Below are 18,275 nucleotides of genomic sequence, written 5' to 3'. Positions count from 1 at the left end.
TTATTCAACACATGATCAATCTTTCAACGTCGTCTCGGATACGCTATTTTTCAGTAAAAATATTTGACAACCACTATGGAATCCGGTGAAATTCTTCACACACCCGTCTAAGGTATGAACCAACTAGTCGAGATTATTGTACTATTTATTTTAGAAATTTGAAAATATCTATTATGATTTTTTTATTTTTTTTTTAATTTATTGCTATTAGTTTTAGTCAAATTGGTGCTAAAATTTTAAAATAAAAACGTCTTCACTAAACTACTTTAATTAAAAAATCAATTTAAAAATTAGTAAGTATTAGACTAGATGTTACACAGGCATAAAATGCAAAGCCGATGTTAAACTGGTGTTAATAGCTATTTAGTTTCGTTTATTGACTGATGCGAAATATGTCATGTCTCGTATTCCTCTTACACCTTACTAATAAGGCAGTTCAACAATTTACTTTTTGTTTTCGGTTTTCAAGAAAATTGTTTTCTTTTAAAAATTTATCCCTTTGCTCATATTTAATTTAATTTGTTAGTAAGCAACATAGCAATATAAAAGGTTCTATATTTTAAATTGTTTTTTTCATGGATATTAATTTCTTTTTTTCTTGTTAGCCTACACCAAACTTACTGCCTATCAATGGGTGAAAATGGAGTTCGATGGTTTTGCTTAATAAGGTTAAAAATGAGTAAATCAAGTTTTTATTCACGTGCACAACGTGGATAGTTTTTCTTCTTCTTTTTTTGACAAATGCAATTTCAAGTTTCAACCCTTGGAAAAGTGGCAGTGTTTAGAGCTTGCGGCAGAAAAACACAAAAAAAAAAAAATGCATATATTAGTTTAATTGAATATGCAATTTACATTTCTTTTTAATTTAGCATCATTACAAAATCAAACTATTTTGTAGCATTAAAGTTAAATGACTTACCTAGTTCTTGAATTATTTAAAATTTTCCAAACAAGTTTATAAATTGTTACTTATGTACTTAGGTTCTTAAATTAAAATAATCTCTTAACCAGTTTTGAGAGACTCAAAATTTCTAGGAAATAATAATTTATGGTTTTATAAAGTTTAGAATCAAATAAAAAATCGCATAATAAAAGATTTCTTCACAAAAATATTTAGCGACATTTTTATAATTATCTGCTATGATTAAATTGCATAAGAAAAAAAAATATTTTTTTAATGAAAACTGTAACACCCCATTTAATTAAGTACGTGAAATTAAAGGAATGTCACAAGAAAGATAACATGAAAGCGCAGTCTAGGAGTTTTAAACTCAACTCCATACAACCCATGGCACACCATGATACCCAAAAGAAACTAGAGGAAAAGTTAACCAGAGTGCATAATTCTAAGGACGAACAGATACATGGGTCACAACCCTAAATAAACTCATACAGAAATATAAACTAGTCCACGCGGACTATGCAGCGGAATCTCCACTTCCTTGCTGATCTCTGGAACCTCGCCCATCTGCTCCCATCAATTAAATTGATGATCATCGCAAGAAAGAAGAACCACATACAAGACAACCATACAATAAACCGGGTAAGCTAGTGCCAACATCATATATCATACAATCAAAATATAGTTCTCACCATTCAATATCCATACATCATCCAAACATGTTATGACTCTCAATCAATACACTACGACTCGACTCGACTCATCTGAATACGTATAACTTGGTCGGATTCAGCGGATGCCTGCACTTGTGGTGGATACCTCTGCTCACTCCTGAGCTGTTCACCCCCGAGCAATGTGTTACAAGTGTTACGGTGGATCAATTTTCCCTCACTAAGAGGTTAGCCCTTAATGAATTTCAGACCTCCTGCTACTCTCACCACAGGAGTCAGTCCGCTCTAAGTGAGACTAATTGGCTCCTTAGAGTGTCAGGATGCAACCTTAACTTGAATCCTTACCTAATTATACAGATGGGGCACCACCATGGACACCCACTAACAGGGGCCATGGAATTACGTCCCGACCATTGAAGCGTAGCCCTAGAGGTCTCACCTAGAGACCCCAAGGAATTACACGCTGACACAGACTAACAATCATAAATCAGTAAGGAAATAATCACATACACCATGCAGGGAAGATTTATACCAACATCCATAGACAACCCCCGTATATCACATGTCAATCAATACCAACTCGTATTACCAACCTTGAGGAAACATCTCCCCTCATGTCAATGTCATGCCACAAAATTACCAACCACCAAGGTTCATCGTTGTTAATACCCGATTTGTGATCGCATACATATCTAACCACTCATGTAATATTCACGTAAGATCATGCCACTTTCACCCGTTATCACATATGAGCCCCCCTCTCATCATATATATATATATATATATATATATATATATATATATACACACACACACACACATTCAACCCATCATACTTTCATGCAATAAACTTATTAATCACATGCCAACCATCCAAAACAGAAAGGAACACCAAATTAAACAGCACCCTCGCTCAGTCCCTCGCTCAAGCAGAGAAGTCTAGCTCAGGTGAGAGAGTCTCTCGCTCAGGCGAGACCTCATCGCCTAGGCTAGAGCTCGAAATCCTGGAACAGTGGCCCTTGCACTATCTCGCTTAGGCGAGACCCTCCTCGCCTGGCGAGATGCTCGCTCAATTAAATGGAGCTGGTCGCCTGGGCGACCCCTCGCGCGAGAATTACTGGGCGAGCCTCAGCTTACCTCGCCTGGGCGAGATAGCTCGCTTGGGCGAGATTATCAGACCTCGCCCACTGCACAGTCGCGTAACAAACTAGAAAATACAGCCAAAAAGTTCAATAACACATTTCATACACTCAAGATATCGTACAGATCATCAAATCACACATACACTTCAAAAAAAACATGAACATCAATTATTTCACGAAACTAGCTTCCCGTACCTGGAAAGGGGTTACACGAGGCTTTGACTCTGGGCCGCGGAGCACTGCAACTCGAGAGATGGACTGGACACTGGCGGAACAGTAGCAGAATAACATTATTACGAGGCCTTAAGTGAGGGAATACAGAAAAGAGCTCTTACATGGAACAATCATGGGATTGGGAATCACTTACATGGAGCAGAAGACCCAAAAACTGAGCTTGAGCGGACTTGTTCGAGATGAGGAAGCGAACCCTAGCAGAGCTCTTTTGGCAGCGTAGGGAGACGGCTACGTTTCTGTGTAGGAGTGAAAGTGAGTGTGGGATTAGGGCAACATGAAAGGCTTTTATCCTATGGGCCGGCCTTTAGGCCCATTAATGTATGGCAGCCCTTAAAAGGGAGCAGAAATAAAAAGGGGACCTTACAAAAACTAAGAGTCGAAACAATTTTCAACGTTACTGAAAATTAAATGAAATTCTAATCTAACTCAAATTTAACCTTGTTAGCAGAGTCTTGAAATTAAATGTATACTAAAAATAGTTTGAAAAGAAAAGTTTTGAACTCTATCAGTTAAGTTTTTCAATAAATTATAATGTTGGTAGCATTTGCTACCAATATGCCGAATTTAGTGCACATCACTTGCCACACACCTAAGAAATGAATGAATGATACTAAGGTTCTGCATCCTTTGAAATTCCTCTGATATGCTTTCTAACAATAATTTTTACTTAGATGATGGCTTATGTTGTGCGTTGATACACTAAGAAAACTGGCTTTTGCTCCTTAGGACTGTTTTTAATGCACATTCTTAGCATGTTTATACCACCTTTTAACCAAATTGATGTGAAGTAGTGGTAGATAGTCTTAATTCACCTCATAGATTTCTAGTTATACTACTATCACTACCAAATATTATACGTGTACAATTATTGAACAACATTCTAAGGACTTTCATAAAACAAGAAAAATTAAATGTTAAATGGTCATCAAATCCACTTAAACACAACTATTTCATACATCAAAGTATATTGCAAGATTGTTCTACGCCACCTTTATCAGTTTAAGCTTTTACTTCTTCCTTTGTCTTCTGCGCTGAATTATTGTTAATCTCTTCCTTCTCCCTCTTAGTTTCTACCGCACTTTTTTCTTATTTCTTTTTCTCTTTCTTGTCCTTTAACTTAATATCTTTCTCATTTTTTTGTCTTTTTCTTTTCTCTCGCTTTTCGTTTCTCTTAATTCTCAATAAATCCAAGAATGGAATGAGTCTTTGGAGTCTCCACTTCCACAATAAGCAATAAGAAGGATAGGCTCCGAGTAAAAGCACCTTTGTCGTGTTGGGAAAAACCCCGAGAATTACTTTATTAATAGAGAAATAGCATAAATACTAGGAAACACATAGACAACTCTCTCATGACTTTGCTATTTGATCTAAAGTACTCACACTTTCCAAAACAATAATTTAACACAAACCTCACAAAACTCTTATTACAAGAGTACAAGAAATAAGAAGAGTTAAATACAAACTTGAAGTGTTTTTGACTCGGAGCGAGCAACACCATGGACTTAAAGCCCATTATATAGTCATTAACACTCACCCCCTTGGTTGTCCTAGGCGATATGGGACTTTTCAATGCATGTTATTTTCATCAGTCAAACGTTCTCCACCCTGATTAAAATAAACACATCTTTATTGTCTATACCAACAATCATACTCCACCATAAGGGGTATCATTTCAAATCAAATCGTCCTGAGAATTTTCAGTTGGAATCAAACTATCCCAAGAATTTGCACTTGGAATCAAACTATCCCAAGAATTCCCACTAGGAATCAAACAATCCCAAGAATTTTCACTTGGAATCAAACCATTAGAAGAATTTCCACTTGAAATCAAACCATCCCAAGAATTTGCACTTGGAATCAAACTATCCCAAGAATTTCCATTAGGAATCAAACCATCCCAAGAATTTTCACTTGGAATCAAATCATTCGAAGAATTTCCACTTGAAATTAAACCATCCCAAGAATTTGCACTTGGAATCAAACTATCCCAAGAATTTTCACTAGGAATCAAACCATCCCAACAATTTTCATTTGGAATCAAACCATTCGAAGAATTTCCACTTGAAATCAAACCATCCCAAGAATTTCCACTTGGATTCAAACCATCCCAAAAATTTCCACTTGAAATTAAACCATTCTAAGAATTTCCACTTGGAATCAAACCATTCCAAGAATTTCCATGCACCCTGTATCAATGCTAACCGATGTCAGTGTATAATCACCAGACACCTTGCATAAATATTAGCTAATGCTCACGCATAAACACCATACACCCTTTGTCGAAACCATGTCGTAACCCACGACGCAAAACCATAGAACATTGTGAAAAGCCACATATCAAACATCTACACTTCGCAACCACCATGTCATCTAACTTCCTCACTAGAGAAACAACACCTACCAGAGTAACACCTCCATTGATTCTTGTCGAAGTAGTTTTGTAAACCACAAAGCATTTCCTACACGCACATGCCAGACTACTGCAACCACATAACATACTTAAGAAAAAATCCTACCGAACCATAGTTCTGATACCCTCTGACCCTGAATACTCACACTCTCCAAATCAATAATTTAACACAAAGCTCTTATTACAAGAGTACAAGAAATAAGAAGAGTCAAATACAAGCTTGAAGTGTCTTTGACTCGGGGCAAGCAACATCATAGACTTAAAGCCCATTATATAGTCACTAACACTCACCCCCTTGGTTGTCCTAGGGGATGTGGGACTTTTCAATACATGTTATTTTCATCAGCCTAACATGTCGGATGTCAAAGAAGCCCTCAATAGGTTTAGTGCCTGACCAAATATTTAGGCACAAAGACACGACCGGTCGGAGCACGCACGCTCGGCGGCATTGGTCGAGCGGCGAAGCGAAGAGATAAGATCTGTAGTTAAAATAAAATAGGTCAGTAATCAAGTTTAAAAAATAATTGAACCTCAATTAAAGAAACATTAATCACGAGCCCATATAAAAAACTATAAATAGAATCCCAAGGTAAGTTGGTAAGAACTCTTACTTTGCATTTATTATATCATTAACTGCTAAATCCGACCGAACTTGAACTGACTTAAACATCGAAGCCTAATTGACAGATAATTCGATCGTCTGGACAACCAAACAGGAAAGAGAAAGAACACCGAGCATGAGGAAAGAAGAAGAATCGAACGACAACGGAAAAAAGAAAGAGTTAAACAAGTTTTAGATAGACGCTCGGTCATGAATATTGGTTGAAGGCTGTATCACTAAATATTGAGTGTGGTTTATTAGTATATGTGTGCTTATGCTGGTAAAAAAAAATGTGTGCCTGGATTCATTTGCTGTTAATTTTATCTTGATGTGATCATAATGATTCTCTATGTACTCAACTGTTATTAAAGTTCAATTTTGAGTCCTCTCTGTTGTCACATAGGTAATGTACATGCATATTGTTTATAAAAGAAAGTTGATGAGGGCATGAAGATTTTTTAGAAAATGTGTCATAGAACATTTTAATAGAAACTCTGTGCAAGAATTAAAAATGTAGAAAGGTTTTTAGAACAAAGAAGCATACAAACGTTTTTTCACAAACGTTAAATTAGTCTACACTGCCTATTGTTGTATAATAGTTTCAAATTTTGTGGAACTTAAAATGTTGTAAGTACTTGTAAAAGGTTTCAATGCGTCCTTAATAGTTTATAGACAGTTTTAACGGTTGTTTACATTACAGCCATTTACACAGGTCAGTTTGAATAATTTTCAGGGACATAAACATAGAATATTATAAATAATGAGTATCTAAATGAAAACTTAGAGAAAAACGAATTTATGTATCCTCCTTCAACCTAGAGAATAATATTAAATAAATATAAATATTATTATGATATCTATAATATATGCATATTATTTTTGTAATAACTATCCCATACAAATTCTTATTTGATCCAACTAATTTTCATTTTAATTATTCAATTTGATCTCTTATTTTTTTTAATTAAGTTTTATTTTTTGTTAAAACGATTCAAATAAGTTCGTTTTATTAAATCTGCTATAGTATCTATGTGTATAAGATGATACTTGCCACTTTGTAATATTTTAAATTTTTTATTTTATTTTTATTTATATTTATATTTATATTTTTTTGTTAGGTGTTAAGTTATTTTCATCCTACATGACTTTGTTGTTGTTAAAGTCATTGTCACATGATAATATTTTATATTTAATTCTGTCTTCATATTTAAAACTGACTTAATTAAATTTTAACTTTTTTAAAAATAAAATAATGTTGTCACATTCCAAAATTGAAAAAAAAAATTATTAATTAAACATAATCATAACTTATGAATAAATCTTAAAATAAATTTTTAAAATTAACATCAACTTACCCTACTTAAATATGTACCTAAATGTTGAAATTAATTTTATTTTTCACATTTTTAATTTCAATAAAAAATCTCTATTTTAAACTTATATTTTTTCTAAATATTAAGAATGTAAATGTGCTTGTAATTTTTAAAATTTAATATTTGAAATACACCTTTTAAACAAAGGAAAATATAGTATTTTAAAGTATTTCAAATACAGTTTTTTAACAACGGAAAATACAATTTTTTAAATTATTTCACATACAATTTTTCTAACAAAGAAAAATACAGTTTTTTTTTAAATTATTTGAAATATTAAAATATAAAAAGTATAAGTTTCACTTTAGATTTACATTTTAATATTTTTAAAGTCTTATAAGTTTAAAATAAATCTTGTTTAAATTTAAATATTTAGATGTAATAATTTATGTATAAATTCTAAAAAAATATTTTAACATATATATATATAAGTTGTAATTATATTTAATTACTAATTTGTTTTAATTTATAAAAGCAACAAGATTGCTTCGTTTAAAAACAAAAATTGGAGCTCAATATGTGCATTACCTAACACAACAATGACTTGCCATATGAAAAAGAAATTAAGTAAATAAAAATAAATTGAAAATACGCTGAACTGACATGTAGAAAATGTCATTAACGTCAATCTTACCAGGAAAAACCTAATTGAATGGTTTTATAAAATATTTGATTGAACTAAAAAATAAATAAAGGAATCTAATTGAATAATTGAAATGAAAACTAACACCAAATAAGAATTTTAGTCTAAATATAATTATGAGCATACTTATCACGAATCCCATTAAAGGCACAAATGAAAATAAGAAATTAGACGCTGAATATTTTACCAATTAATTTTATTTTACAATCAATTACTATCTTTACAATTTTTTGTCACCTCTATTTATAAATATAATACGTTCTCAGAAGGATTATGGACTTAATTTATCTCATATACCCACTTTATATATTCATATATATTTTATACTTTTAGCGACTTAAGCGTTTGAATAATTTTTTGCAAGTGACTCTTATTCAACGCATGATCAATCTTTCAACGTCATCTCGGTTACGCTATTTTTCGGTAAAAATATTTGACAACCACTATGGAATCTGGTGAAATTCTTCACACACCCGTCTAAGGTATGAACCAATTAGTCGAGATTATTGTACTATTTATTTTAGAAATTTGAAAATATCTATTATGATTTTTTTATTTTTTTTTTAATTTATTGCTATTAGTTTTAGTCAAATTGGTGCTAAAATTTTAAAATAAAAACGTCTTCACTAAACTACTTTAATTAAAAAATCAATTTAAAAATTAGTAAGTATTAGACTAGATGTTACACAGGCATAAAATGCAAAGCCGATGTTAAACTGGTGTTAATAGCTATTTAGTTTCGTTTATTGACTGATGCGAAATATGTCATGTCTCGTATTCCTCTTACACCTTACTAATAAGGCAGTTCAACAATTTACTTTTTGTTTTCGGTTTTCAAGAAAATTGTTTTCTTTTAAAAATTTATCCCTTTGCTCATATTTAATTTAATTTGTTAGTAAGCAACATAGCAATATAAAAGGTTCTATATTTTAAATTGTTTTTTTCATGGATATTAATTTCTTTTTTTCTTGTTAGCCTACACCAAACTTACTGCCTATCAATGGGTGAAAATGGAGTTCGATGGTTTTGCTTAATAAGGTTAAAAATGAGTAAATCAAGTTTTTATTCACGTGCACAACGTGGATAGTTTTTCTTCTTCTTTTTTTTGACAAATGCAATTTCAAGTTTCAACCCTTGGAAAAGTGGCAGTGTTTAGAGCTTGCGGCAGAAAAACACAAAAAAAAAAAAAATGCATATATTAGTTTAATTGAATATGCAATTTACATTTCTTTTTAATTTAGCATCATTACAAAATCAAACTATTTTGTAGCATTAAAGTTAAATGACTTACCTAGTTCTTGAATTATTTAAAATTTTCCAAACAAGTTTATAAATTGTTACTTATGTACTTAGGTTCTTAAATTAAAATAATCTCTTAACCAGTTTTGAGAGACTCAAAATTTCTAGGAAATAATAATTTATGGTTTTATAAAGTTTAGAATCAAATAAAAAATCGCATAATAAAAGATTTCTTCACAAAAATATTTAGCGACATTTTTATAATTATCTGCTATGATTAAATTGCATAAGAAAAAAAAATATTTTTTTAATGAAAACTGTAACACCCCATTTAATTAAGTACGTGAAATTAAAGGAATGTCACAAGAAAGATAACATGAAAGCGCAGTCTAGGAGTTTTAAACTCAACTCCATACAACCCATGGCACACCATGATACCCAAAAGAAACTAGAGGAAAAGTTAACCAGAGTGCATAATTCTAAGGACGAACAGATACATGGGTCACAACCCTAAATAAACTCATACAGAAATATAAACTAGTCCACGCGGACTATGCAGCGGAATCTCCACTTCCTTGCTGATCTCTGGAACCTCGCCCATCTGCTCCCATCAATTAAATTGATGATCATCGCAAGAAAGAAGAACCACATACAAGACAACCATACAATAAACCGGGTAAGCTAGTGCCAACATCATATATCATACAATCAAAATATAGTTCTCACCATTCAATATCCATACATCATCCAAACATGTTATGACTCTCAATCAATACACTACGACTCGACTCGACTCATCTGAATACGTATAACTTGGTCGGATTCAGCGGATGCCTGCACTTGTGGTGGATACCTCTGCTCACTCCTGAGCTGTTCACCCCCGAGCAATGTGTTACAAGTGTTACGGTGGATCAATTTTCCCTCACTAAGAGGTTAGCCCTTAATGAATTTCAGACCTCCTGCTACTCTCACCACAGGAGTCAGTCCGCTCTAAGTGAGACTAATTGGCTCCTTAGAGTGTCAGGATGCAACCTTAACTTGAATCCTTACCTAATTATACAGATGGGGCACCACCATGGACACCCACTAACAGGGGCCATGGAATTACGTCCCGACCATTGAAGCGTAGCCCTAGAGGTCTCACCTAGAGACCCCAAGGAATTACACGCTGACACAGACTAACAATCATAAATCAGTAAGGAAATAATCACATACACCATGCAGGGAAGATTTATACCAACATCCATAGACAACCCCCGTATATCACATGTCAATCAATACCAACTCGTATTACCAACCTTGAGGAAACATCTCCCCTCATGTCAATGTCATGCCACAAAATTACCAACCACCAAGGTTCATCGTTGTTAATACCCGATTTGTGATCGCATACATATCTAACCACTCATGTAATATTCACGTAAGATCATGCCACTTTCACCCGTTATCACATATGAGCCCCCCTCTCATCATATATATATATATATATATATATATATATATATATACACACACACACACACATTCAACCCATCATACTTTCATGCAATAAACTTATTAATCACATGCCAACCATCCAAAACAGAAAGGAACACCAAATTAAACAGCACCCTCGCTCAGTCCCTCGCTCAAGCAGAGAAGTCTAGCTCAGGTGAGAGAGTCTCTCGCTCAGGCGAGACCTCATCGCCTAGGCTAGAGCTCGAAATCCTGGAACAGTGGCCCTTGCACTATCTCGCTTAGGCGAGACCCTCCTCGCCTGGCGAGATGCTCGCTCAATTAAATGGAGCTGGTCGCCTGGGCGACCCCTCGCGCGAGAATTACTGGGCGAGCCTCAGCTTACCTCGCCTGGGCGAGATAGCTCGCTTGGGCGAGATTATCAGACCTCGCCCACTGCACAGCCGCGTAACAAACTAGAAAATACAGCCAAAAAGTTCAATAACACATTTCATACACTCAAGATATCGTACAGATCATCAAATCACACATACACTTCAAAAAAAACATGAACATCAATTATTTCACGAAACTAGCTTCCCGTACCTGGAAAGGGGTTACACGAGGCTTTGACTCTGGGCCGCGGAGCACTGCAACTCGAGAGATGGACTGGACACTGGCGGAACAGTAGCAGAATAACATTATTACGAGGCCTTAAGTGAGGGAATACAGAAAAGAGCTCTTACATGGAACAATCATGGGATTGGGAATCACTTACATGGAGCAGAAGACCCAAAAACTGAGCTTGAGCGGACTTGTTCGAGATGAGGAAGCGAACCCTAGCAGAGCTCTTTTGGCAGCGTAGGGAGACGGCTACGTTTCTGTGTAGGAGTGAAAGTGAGTGTGGGATTAGGGCAACATGAAAGGCTTTTATCCTATGGGCCGGCCTTTAGGCCCATTAATGTATGGCAGCCCTTAAAAGGGAGCAGAAATAAAAAGGGGACCTTACAAAAACTAAGAGTCGAAACAATTTTCAACGTTACTGAAAATTAAATGAAATTCTAATCTAACTCAAATTTAACCTTGTTAGCAGAGTCTTGAAATTAAATGTATACTAAAAATAGTTTGAAAAGAAAAGTTTTGAACTCTATCAGTTAAGTTTTTCAATAAATTATAATGTTGGTAGCATTTGCTACCAATATGCCGAATTTAGTGCACATCACTTGCCACACACCTAAGAAATGAATGAATGATACTAAGGTTCTGCATCCTTTGAAATTCCTCTGATATGCTTTCTAACAATAATTTTTACTTAGATGATGGCTTATGTTGTGCGTTGATACACTAAGAAAACTGGCTTTTGCTCCTTAGGACTGTTTTTAATGCACATTCTTAGCATGTTTATACCACCTTTTAACCAAATTGATGTGAAGTAGTGGTAGATAGTCTTAATTCACCTCATAGATTTCTAGTTATACTACTATCACTACCAAATATTATACGTGTACAATTATTGAACAACATTCTAAGGACTTTCATAAAACAAGAAAAATTAAATGTTAAATGGTCATCAAATCCACTTAAACACAACTATTTCATACATCAAAGTATATTGCAAGATTGTTCTACGCCACCTTTATCAGTTTAAGCTTTTACTTCTTCCTTTGTCTTCTGCGCTGAATTATTGTTAATCTCTTCCTTCTCCCTCTTAGTTTCTACCGCACTTTTTTCTTATTTCTTTTTCTCTTTCTTGTCCTTTAACTTAATATCTTTCTCATTTTTTTGTCTTTTTCTTTTCTCTCGCTTTTCGTTTCTCTTAATTCTCAATAAATCCAAGAATGGAATGAGTCTTTGGAGTCTCCACTTCCACAATAAGCAATAACCACAATAAGCAATAAGAAGGATAGGCTCCGAGTAAAAGCACCTTTGTCGTGTTGGTTAAAAACCCCGAGAATTACTTTATTAATAGAGAAATAGCATAGACAACTCTCTCATGACTTTGCCATTTGATCTCAAGTACTCACACTTTCCAAAGCAATAATTTAACACAAACCTCACAAAACTCTTATTACAAGAAATAAGAAGAGTTAAATACAAGCTTGAAGTGTCTTTGACTCGGGGCGAGCAACATCATGGACTTAAAGCCCATTATATAGTCATTAACACTCACCCCCTTGGTTGTCCTAGGCGATGTGGGACTTTTCAATGTATGTTATTTTAATCAGTCAAACGTTCTCCACCCTGATTAAAATAAACACATCTTTATTGTCTATACCAGCAATCATACTCCACCATAAGGGGTATCACTTGGAATCAAATCGTCCTGAGAATATTTTCAGTTGGAATCAAACTATTTCCACTTGGAATCAAACCATCCCAAGAATTTGCACTTGGAATCAAACTATCCCAAGAATTTCCACTAGGAATCAAACCATCCCAAGAATTTTCACTTGGAATCAAACCATTCGAAGAATTTCCACTTGAAATCAAACCATCCCAAGAATTTCCACTTGGATTAAAACCATCCCAAGAATGGTAGAAAAACGAAAAAACGCAAAAAAGTTGTTACCTTTTTTTGTGTTCTTCATTGTGCTTGTGAATCTGACTGCAAAACATTTATCCAACAGAAAATACTACAAAGAAAAGTAGTTACATATGGTAGAAGAACAAAAAAATCACAGAGAAGAAGAAAAATTGTTACCCTTTTGGTGTTCTTCACCGTGTTCATCAATCTCACAAGAAAAAATTATTCCAACAGAGAAGAAATACAAAGAAAAGTGTTTAAATATGGTAGAAGAACAAAAATCGCAAAGAAGCAAAAAAGTTGTTACCTTTTTGGTGTTCTTTGTCGTACTCATGAATCTGAGAGCAAAACATCTTCGAACAGAAAAATACAACCAGAAAGAGTAGATCTGATAGCAAAAGATTCATCCAACACAGAAATACAACAAAAATAAGTAGATATTAGAGAAAACATTCATCCAAATATGGTAGAAAAACGAAAAAATGCAAAAAAGTTGCTACCTTTTTCTGTGTTCTTCACTGTGCTTGTGAATCTGACTGCAAAACATCCATCCAACAGAAAAATACTACAAAGAAAAGTAGTTACATATGGTAGAAGAACAAAAAAATCACAGAGAAGAAGAAAAGTTGTTACCTTTTTGGTGTTCTTCACCGTGTTCATGAATCTCACAAGAAAACATTAACCCAACAGAGAAGAAATACAAAGAAAAGTGTTTAAATATGGCAGAAGAACAAAAATCGCAAAGAAGCAAAAAAGTTATTACCTTTTTGGTGTTCTTTGTCGTGCTCATGAATCTGAGAGCAAAACATCCTCGAACAGAAAAATACAGCCAAGAAAAGTAGATCTGATAGCAAAACATTCATCCAACACAGAAATACAACAAAAATAAGTAGATATGAGAGCAAAACATTCGTCCAAATATGGTAGAAAAATGAAAAAACACAAAAAAGTTGCTACCTTTTTTTGTGTTCTTCACTATGCTTGTGAATCTGACTGCAAAACATCCATAGAACAGAGAAATACAACAAAGAAAAGTAGATCTGGGTGCAAAACATCCATCCAACCCAAAAATACAACAAAAATAAGTAGATCTGTCAGCAAAAAAATCATCCAACCAATAAATACAACAAAAAAACTTAGTTAAATATGTTAGAACACGAAAAAATGCAGATAAATTGTTACCTTTTTGGTGTTACTCACTGTGCTCATGAATCTGAGAGTAAAATTTTCATCCAACCGAGAAATAAAGTTTGAGAAGAAGAAAATTGGTGTAAGGTAGATGGAGGACGAACACTGGTGGAGTAAGAGAGAAGAAGAAAAGTTGAGAGGTTGAGAGGAAGCTGAAGAGGTTTGGTGTGTGCGAGTGAGAAAGAGAGAGAAAAAGCTGAAGTGGTTTGAAAGAGAATGAGAGAGAGGTATCGTGTGTGGAACACGGAGAGTCAGAAAAAAATAGTGTGAGAGTAATTTGTTTTTGAATTAATTTTTAATCTTCAAAATTCTAAGAGATTGACACGTAACTATATTTTCCTCTTGTAGAAAGTAAAATTTGAATATAAGTGGTTCAGAAATATTAAAATATTAAAAAAGTTGTCATTTGTTAGTTTAGAATTGTATATAGTATTAGATTAGATTTGTTTTTAATTTTTATATTCATTTATGGTAGATTAGTCCTACACTTTGTTTTTACTTTTTATATTCATTTAAGGTACATTAGTCCTACACTGATTTTTTTTTTAATTATTTATTTAAATTAATATCAGTTAGAAACTAATATGTGTGGTTTATGTTATGATATGAATATGTGTTTTTGTAAGATAAAATAATATGGAAAGTAAATAATTTTTAATCCAAAGCTTTATATTCGATATTTGTGGGTATGTATATGGGCTAACCAAGAGAAACAATATTTCAATATGAACGTAACGATTTCACACATCAGCAATGCTTTAAACACCCCATTTCACTCATCATCTTCCATAAAAGTCTAGACTTTAATTTCTTACTCAGACCTTTTAAGGATTTATCGATAACGTATGCCTATTTTCTTTCTTATCTATTTTTAGTTTCTACTTCATTTCCTTCATATCTCCTTCACTCTCGTCATAGTTCTTGTTGCCTAATATCACCTTCTCTTCCTTGTTTTTCTCTTTCTTATTTCTGTGTCTAATTCCCAATACACTCCAAAACGGGATGCATCTTTGGCATTTCCATTTCCACAATAGATAGAATAGGCTCTCTGTCAAAGCACCTTCATTAGATGTCAAAGAAGCCCTCAACAGCTCCACTGCCTGATCAAAATAGACACAATTATTGCATGTCAATTGTAAATTTTGTAAATTCATCAAATTAACTAAAATCAACAAATATTCAAGAGGGGGTTGTGAATATTACCTCATGTGACTTTCTTACTTTAACATAATGTTCCTCCAAATCATTCAACTTCCCATTCCCAAGCTCTTTCAGATATGAAATGCTTGAAGCAGTTGTCATTGGTATCACTCTCAGATCATCACTCACAACAAATAGACATGGTCTTTTCATAAATCCCACACCAGCTTCTCTTGCTCCATCAAAAGATCTTGGGTCAAAAAGTTTCACTTTTTTTGGATCTCGTAACATATCTTTTCTATTTGAAATCATGGTACGCCCCTCATTATGTTTCTCCACTACAGGGCCATACCAATACTGAGGAGAATCCTCCTCTTCTAATGGATTGCTCTTACAACCAAAATGAGGAGCGATCTTTATGTTGAGTAAGGACTCGTTAGATGATCCCACAAACCATGATGGATTCAGATCCTTCACACTTGTGTACAAGTTACCAATGCTTCCCAAGCACAATTTGCCTTTCATAACCTTCATAATAGATCCAATAGGTATTGTGAGGAAGCTGACTAGAAAGTCAACAAAATCTCCATCTGCTTCAGCAAACAAAATCTTGTTCTTTGATTTGCTCACCATTACCTTCATCTCAACAGAACCTTTCCAATGAACTGGACCGGTATCTCCAGAGAAACAGTATTTCTTCGATCCTCTATTTTCCAATAATGCATCACTTAGAGGAGATTTGGAGCTTACTGCTTGCTTTAGTATGCTCAATATCTGAAAATAAAACGGAAAACAAAGCAAGGTTTAAGCCTTGAAAATTTCTCGATTAAGAAAATTCCGTAACACCACCAATGTACTTTTGCAAAGGAAAACTCTTGTGCATCTACAACTTTAAAAGATAATGTTACCTCCTTCATGCCAACATTTTGAGAGTTTTCTGTGATCTTGTTGAAGTTTTTGTGTCGATGTTTGAGAAACGTTTGAACAGAGTTACCTGGAGAGCTTCGGAGTACTCTCAGGTCATCAAAGATCAAGAACATGGCATCTGGTTTAACAAAAACACCATTGTCCTTGGCTCGCTCTTCCTTGGATTCTACCAGCAGCTTCGTTTCTTTTTTCATCAATTTCCCACACTTGCAGTTTGCTCCATCGAAGGTACTCATCAACAAATCCTTTTCCTTTGAACAAGTGTGACACATGAAATACCTTGTCGGTTCTGTATCATCCACTCTCACTTTTAGTCTCTGGTAAGAGCTCTCTAATGGGTTGCGCGGAGAAAGCAACATTTTCTTGCAGACGTTGTTCCAGAAAACATCAGATTCCAAATTATCAACACTCTGATACAACTTATTGATGCAGCCCAGCTCTACACGTTGTTCAAATTTGTTGGCAAGACGAATAATAGTTCCCAATGGAAGGGTGAGGAAACTGAAGAGAACATCTATGAAATCCCCAGTTGCTTCCGCCACAATTACACGCCTTTTTTCATCGTCCACCCAGTATCTCAAAGGGATTGTTACCTCTTTCTCGGAAGCCATAATAACTGAAACATAGAACAAAAAAGGAAAGTGTACGTTTTTTAGTGAAATTTTTATACCTCAACTCAATTGTTTTTCGGGTTGAAGCACTTCCCAACATTTATAAGAATTGTGCTTATGAGTGTGTATTTTTAAGAATAAACAAACATGATGTCCGCGTTGTGAATGTTCGAGGAATTAAGGAAGCTGGGAAGAGAAAGGCTGTTTTTTTTTTTCTATTCAAAATTCTAAACCAAAACTAAGTCACAAAATGCTTTTGTATTTGAAATTCTAAAAAAGCAAGTTCAGATTTATAATTCAATTTCTTTTGGGTTCTACTTAGTTCTTAAAACTTTGTACGAGTTAGAAAGAGATATTGAGTCAAATCATTCTTTGTCATCACTTCCCCATGAAACCACTCGACATAGAAATGAAAATGACGAAAGTTGTATTGAAATGACAAAAACAACCGTTGAAGGAGTTACCAATACCTACTTCAGAGGAAGGTTCACTCCAACTTCAGATGATAGACAAATTGGCATGTCTCTGTAAATATATATATATATATATATATATATATATATATATATATATATATATATATATATATATATATATATATATATATATATGTATATTTCTACAAATACAGCCAAGGCTTAGAACAGTTCAATTTTATATTTCAAATATGGTTTCCGTACTCGTTTGAAAAACTAAAAAAAAAAACTATAAACAACTTAACATTTGATATTTTTAAATGAAAAACATAAAATAACTAATTATACTTTCAAATATATAAGAATTCTAAAAGTTAAAAAAAGGATTAAACGTAAACTTTACCATACATGAATAATGAATTCTTAAACGTAAGACATTTATCACCATTGAGTATGAAGGAGGATTAAAATAGGTTTATGATTAACTATAGTTATTGGATTGTCATTATTTAACCATCAATTAAAGTCAACTGAAACAACGATGATTTCTTCCTCTAATGGTCATCGTTTCTCTCTACCACTAGCGTTTAGTTTATATGGGGGCAACTTTCGACGTTTTCCATAAAAATCTGTTGGCGAAACCAAAATACAGTCACAGCAATTATGGTACAAATGGGTGTCACATGGCTGATTTTTTGTTGCTGTTGTTTCCGTTTTAGAAGTTTCTAGACTTTCAACTCTTTAAGTGTAAATTTTTATCGTGCTTTTTCTAATTTTATAGGTTGTTCGATGCTAAAATTCTCTTAATTCTTTTTTTTTTA

At 33.8% G+C, this 18,275-nt stretch overlaps 1 protein-coding gene across 1 annotated transcript; it reads right to left on the bottom strand.

Annotated features, from left to right (window-relative positions):
* Positions 1–15,238: 15,238 nt before the first annotated feature.
* Positions 15,239–17,038, bottom strand: LOC114165616. Its single transcript, XM_028050197.1, has 3 exons — positions 16,409–17,038; positions 15,564–16,274; positions 15,239–15,460 (listed from the first exon to the last, which is right to left on the bottom strand). Exons 1-3 carry the CDS (start codon positions 17,036–17,038, stop codon positions 15,239–15,241), a joined length of 1,563 nt encoding a protein of 520 aa, XP_027905998.1.
* Positions 17,039–18,275: the final 1,237 nt, after the last annotated feature.

This window comes from Vigna unguiculata, chromosome 10 (genome assembly GCF_004118075.2).
Source record: "Vigna unguiculata cultivar IT97K-499-35 chromosome 10, ASM411807v1, whole genome shotgun sequence".
Taxonomy (NCBI): Eukaryota; Viridiplantae; Streptophyta; class Magnoliopsida; order Fabales; family Fabaceae; genus Vigna; species Vigna unguiculata.
Note: the sequence above shows the minus strand (reverse complement) of the source record. Positions and strands in the feature narration are given on the sequence as shown.

Bases quoted from the DNA above. Each gene is read 5' to 3' on its own strand.
- LOC114165616 (XM_028050197.1), bottom strand. From the start codon at position 17,038: ATGGCTTCCGAGAAAGAGGTAACAATCCCTTTGAGATACTGGGTGGAC. The intron at 16,275-16,408 runs GTAACATTATCT...TTTTATTTTCAG, and splicing joins AAAATGTTGGCATGAAGGAG to ATATTGAGCATACTAAAGCA. The intron at 15,461-15,563 runs GTAATATTCACA...TATTTTGATCAG, and splicing joins AAGTAAGAAAGTCACATGAG to GCAGTGGAGCTGTTGAGGGC.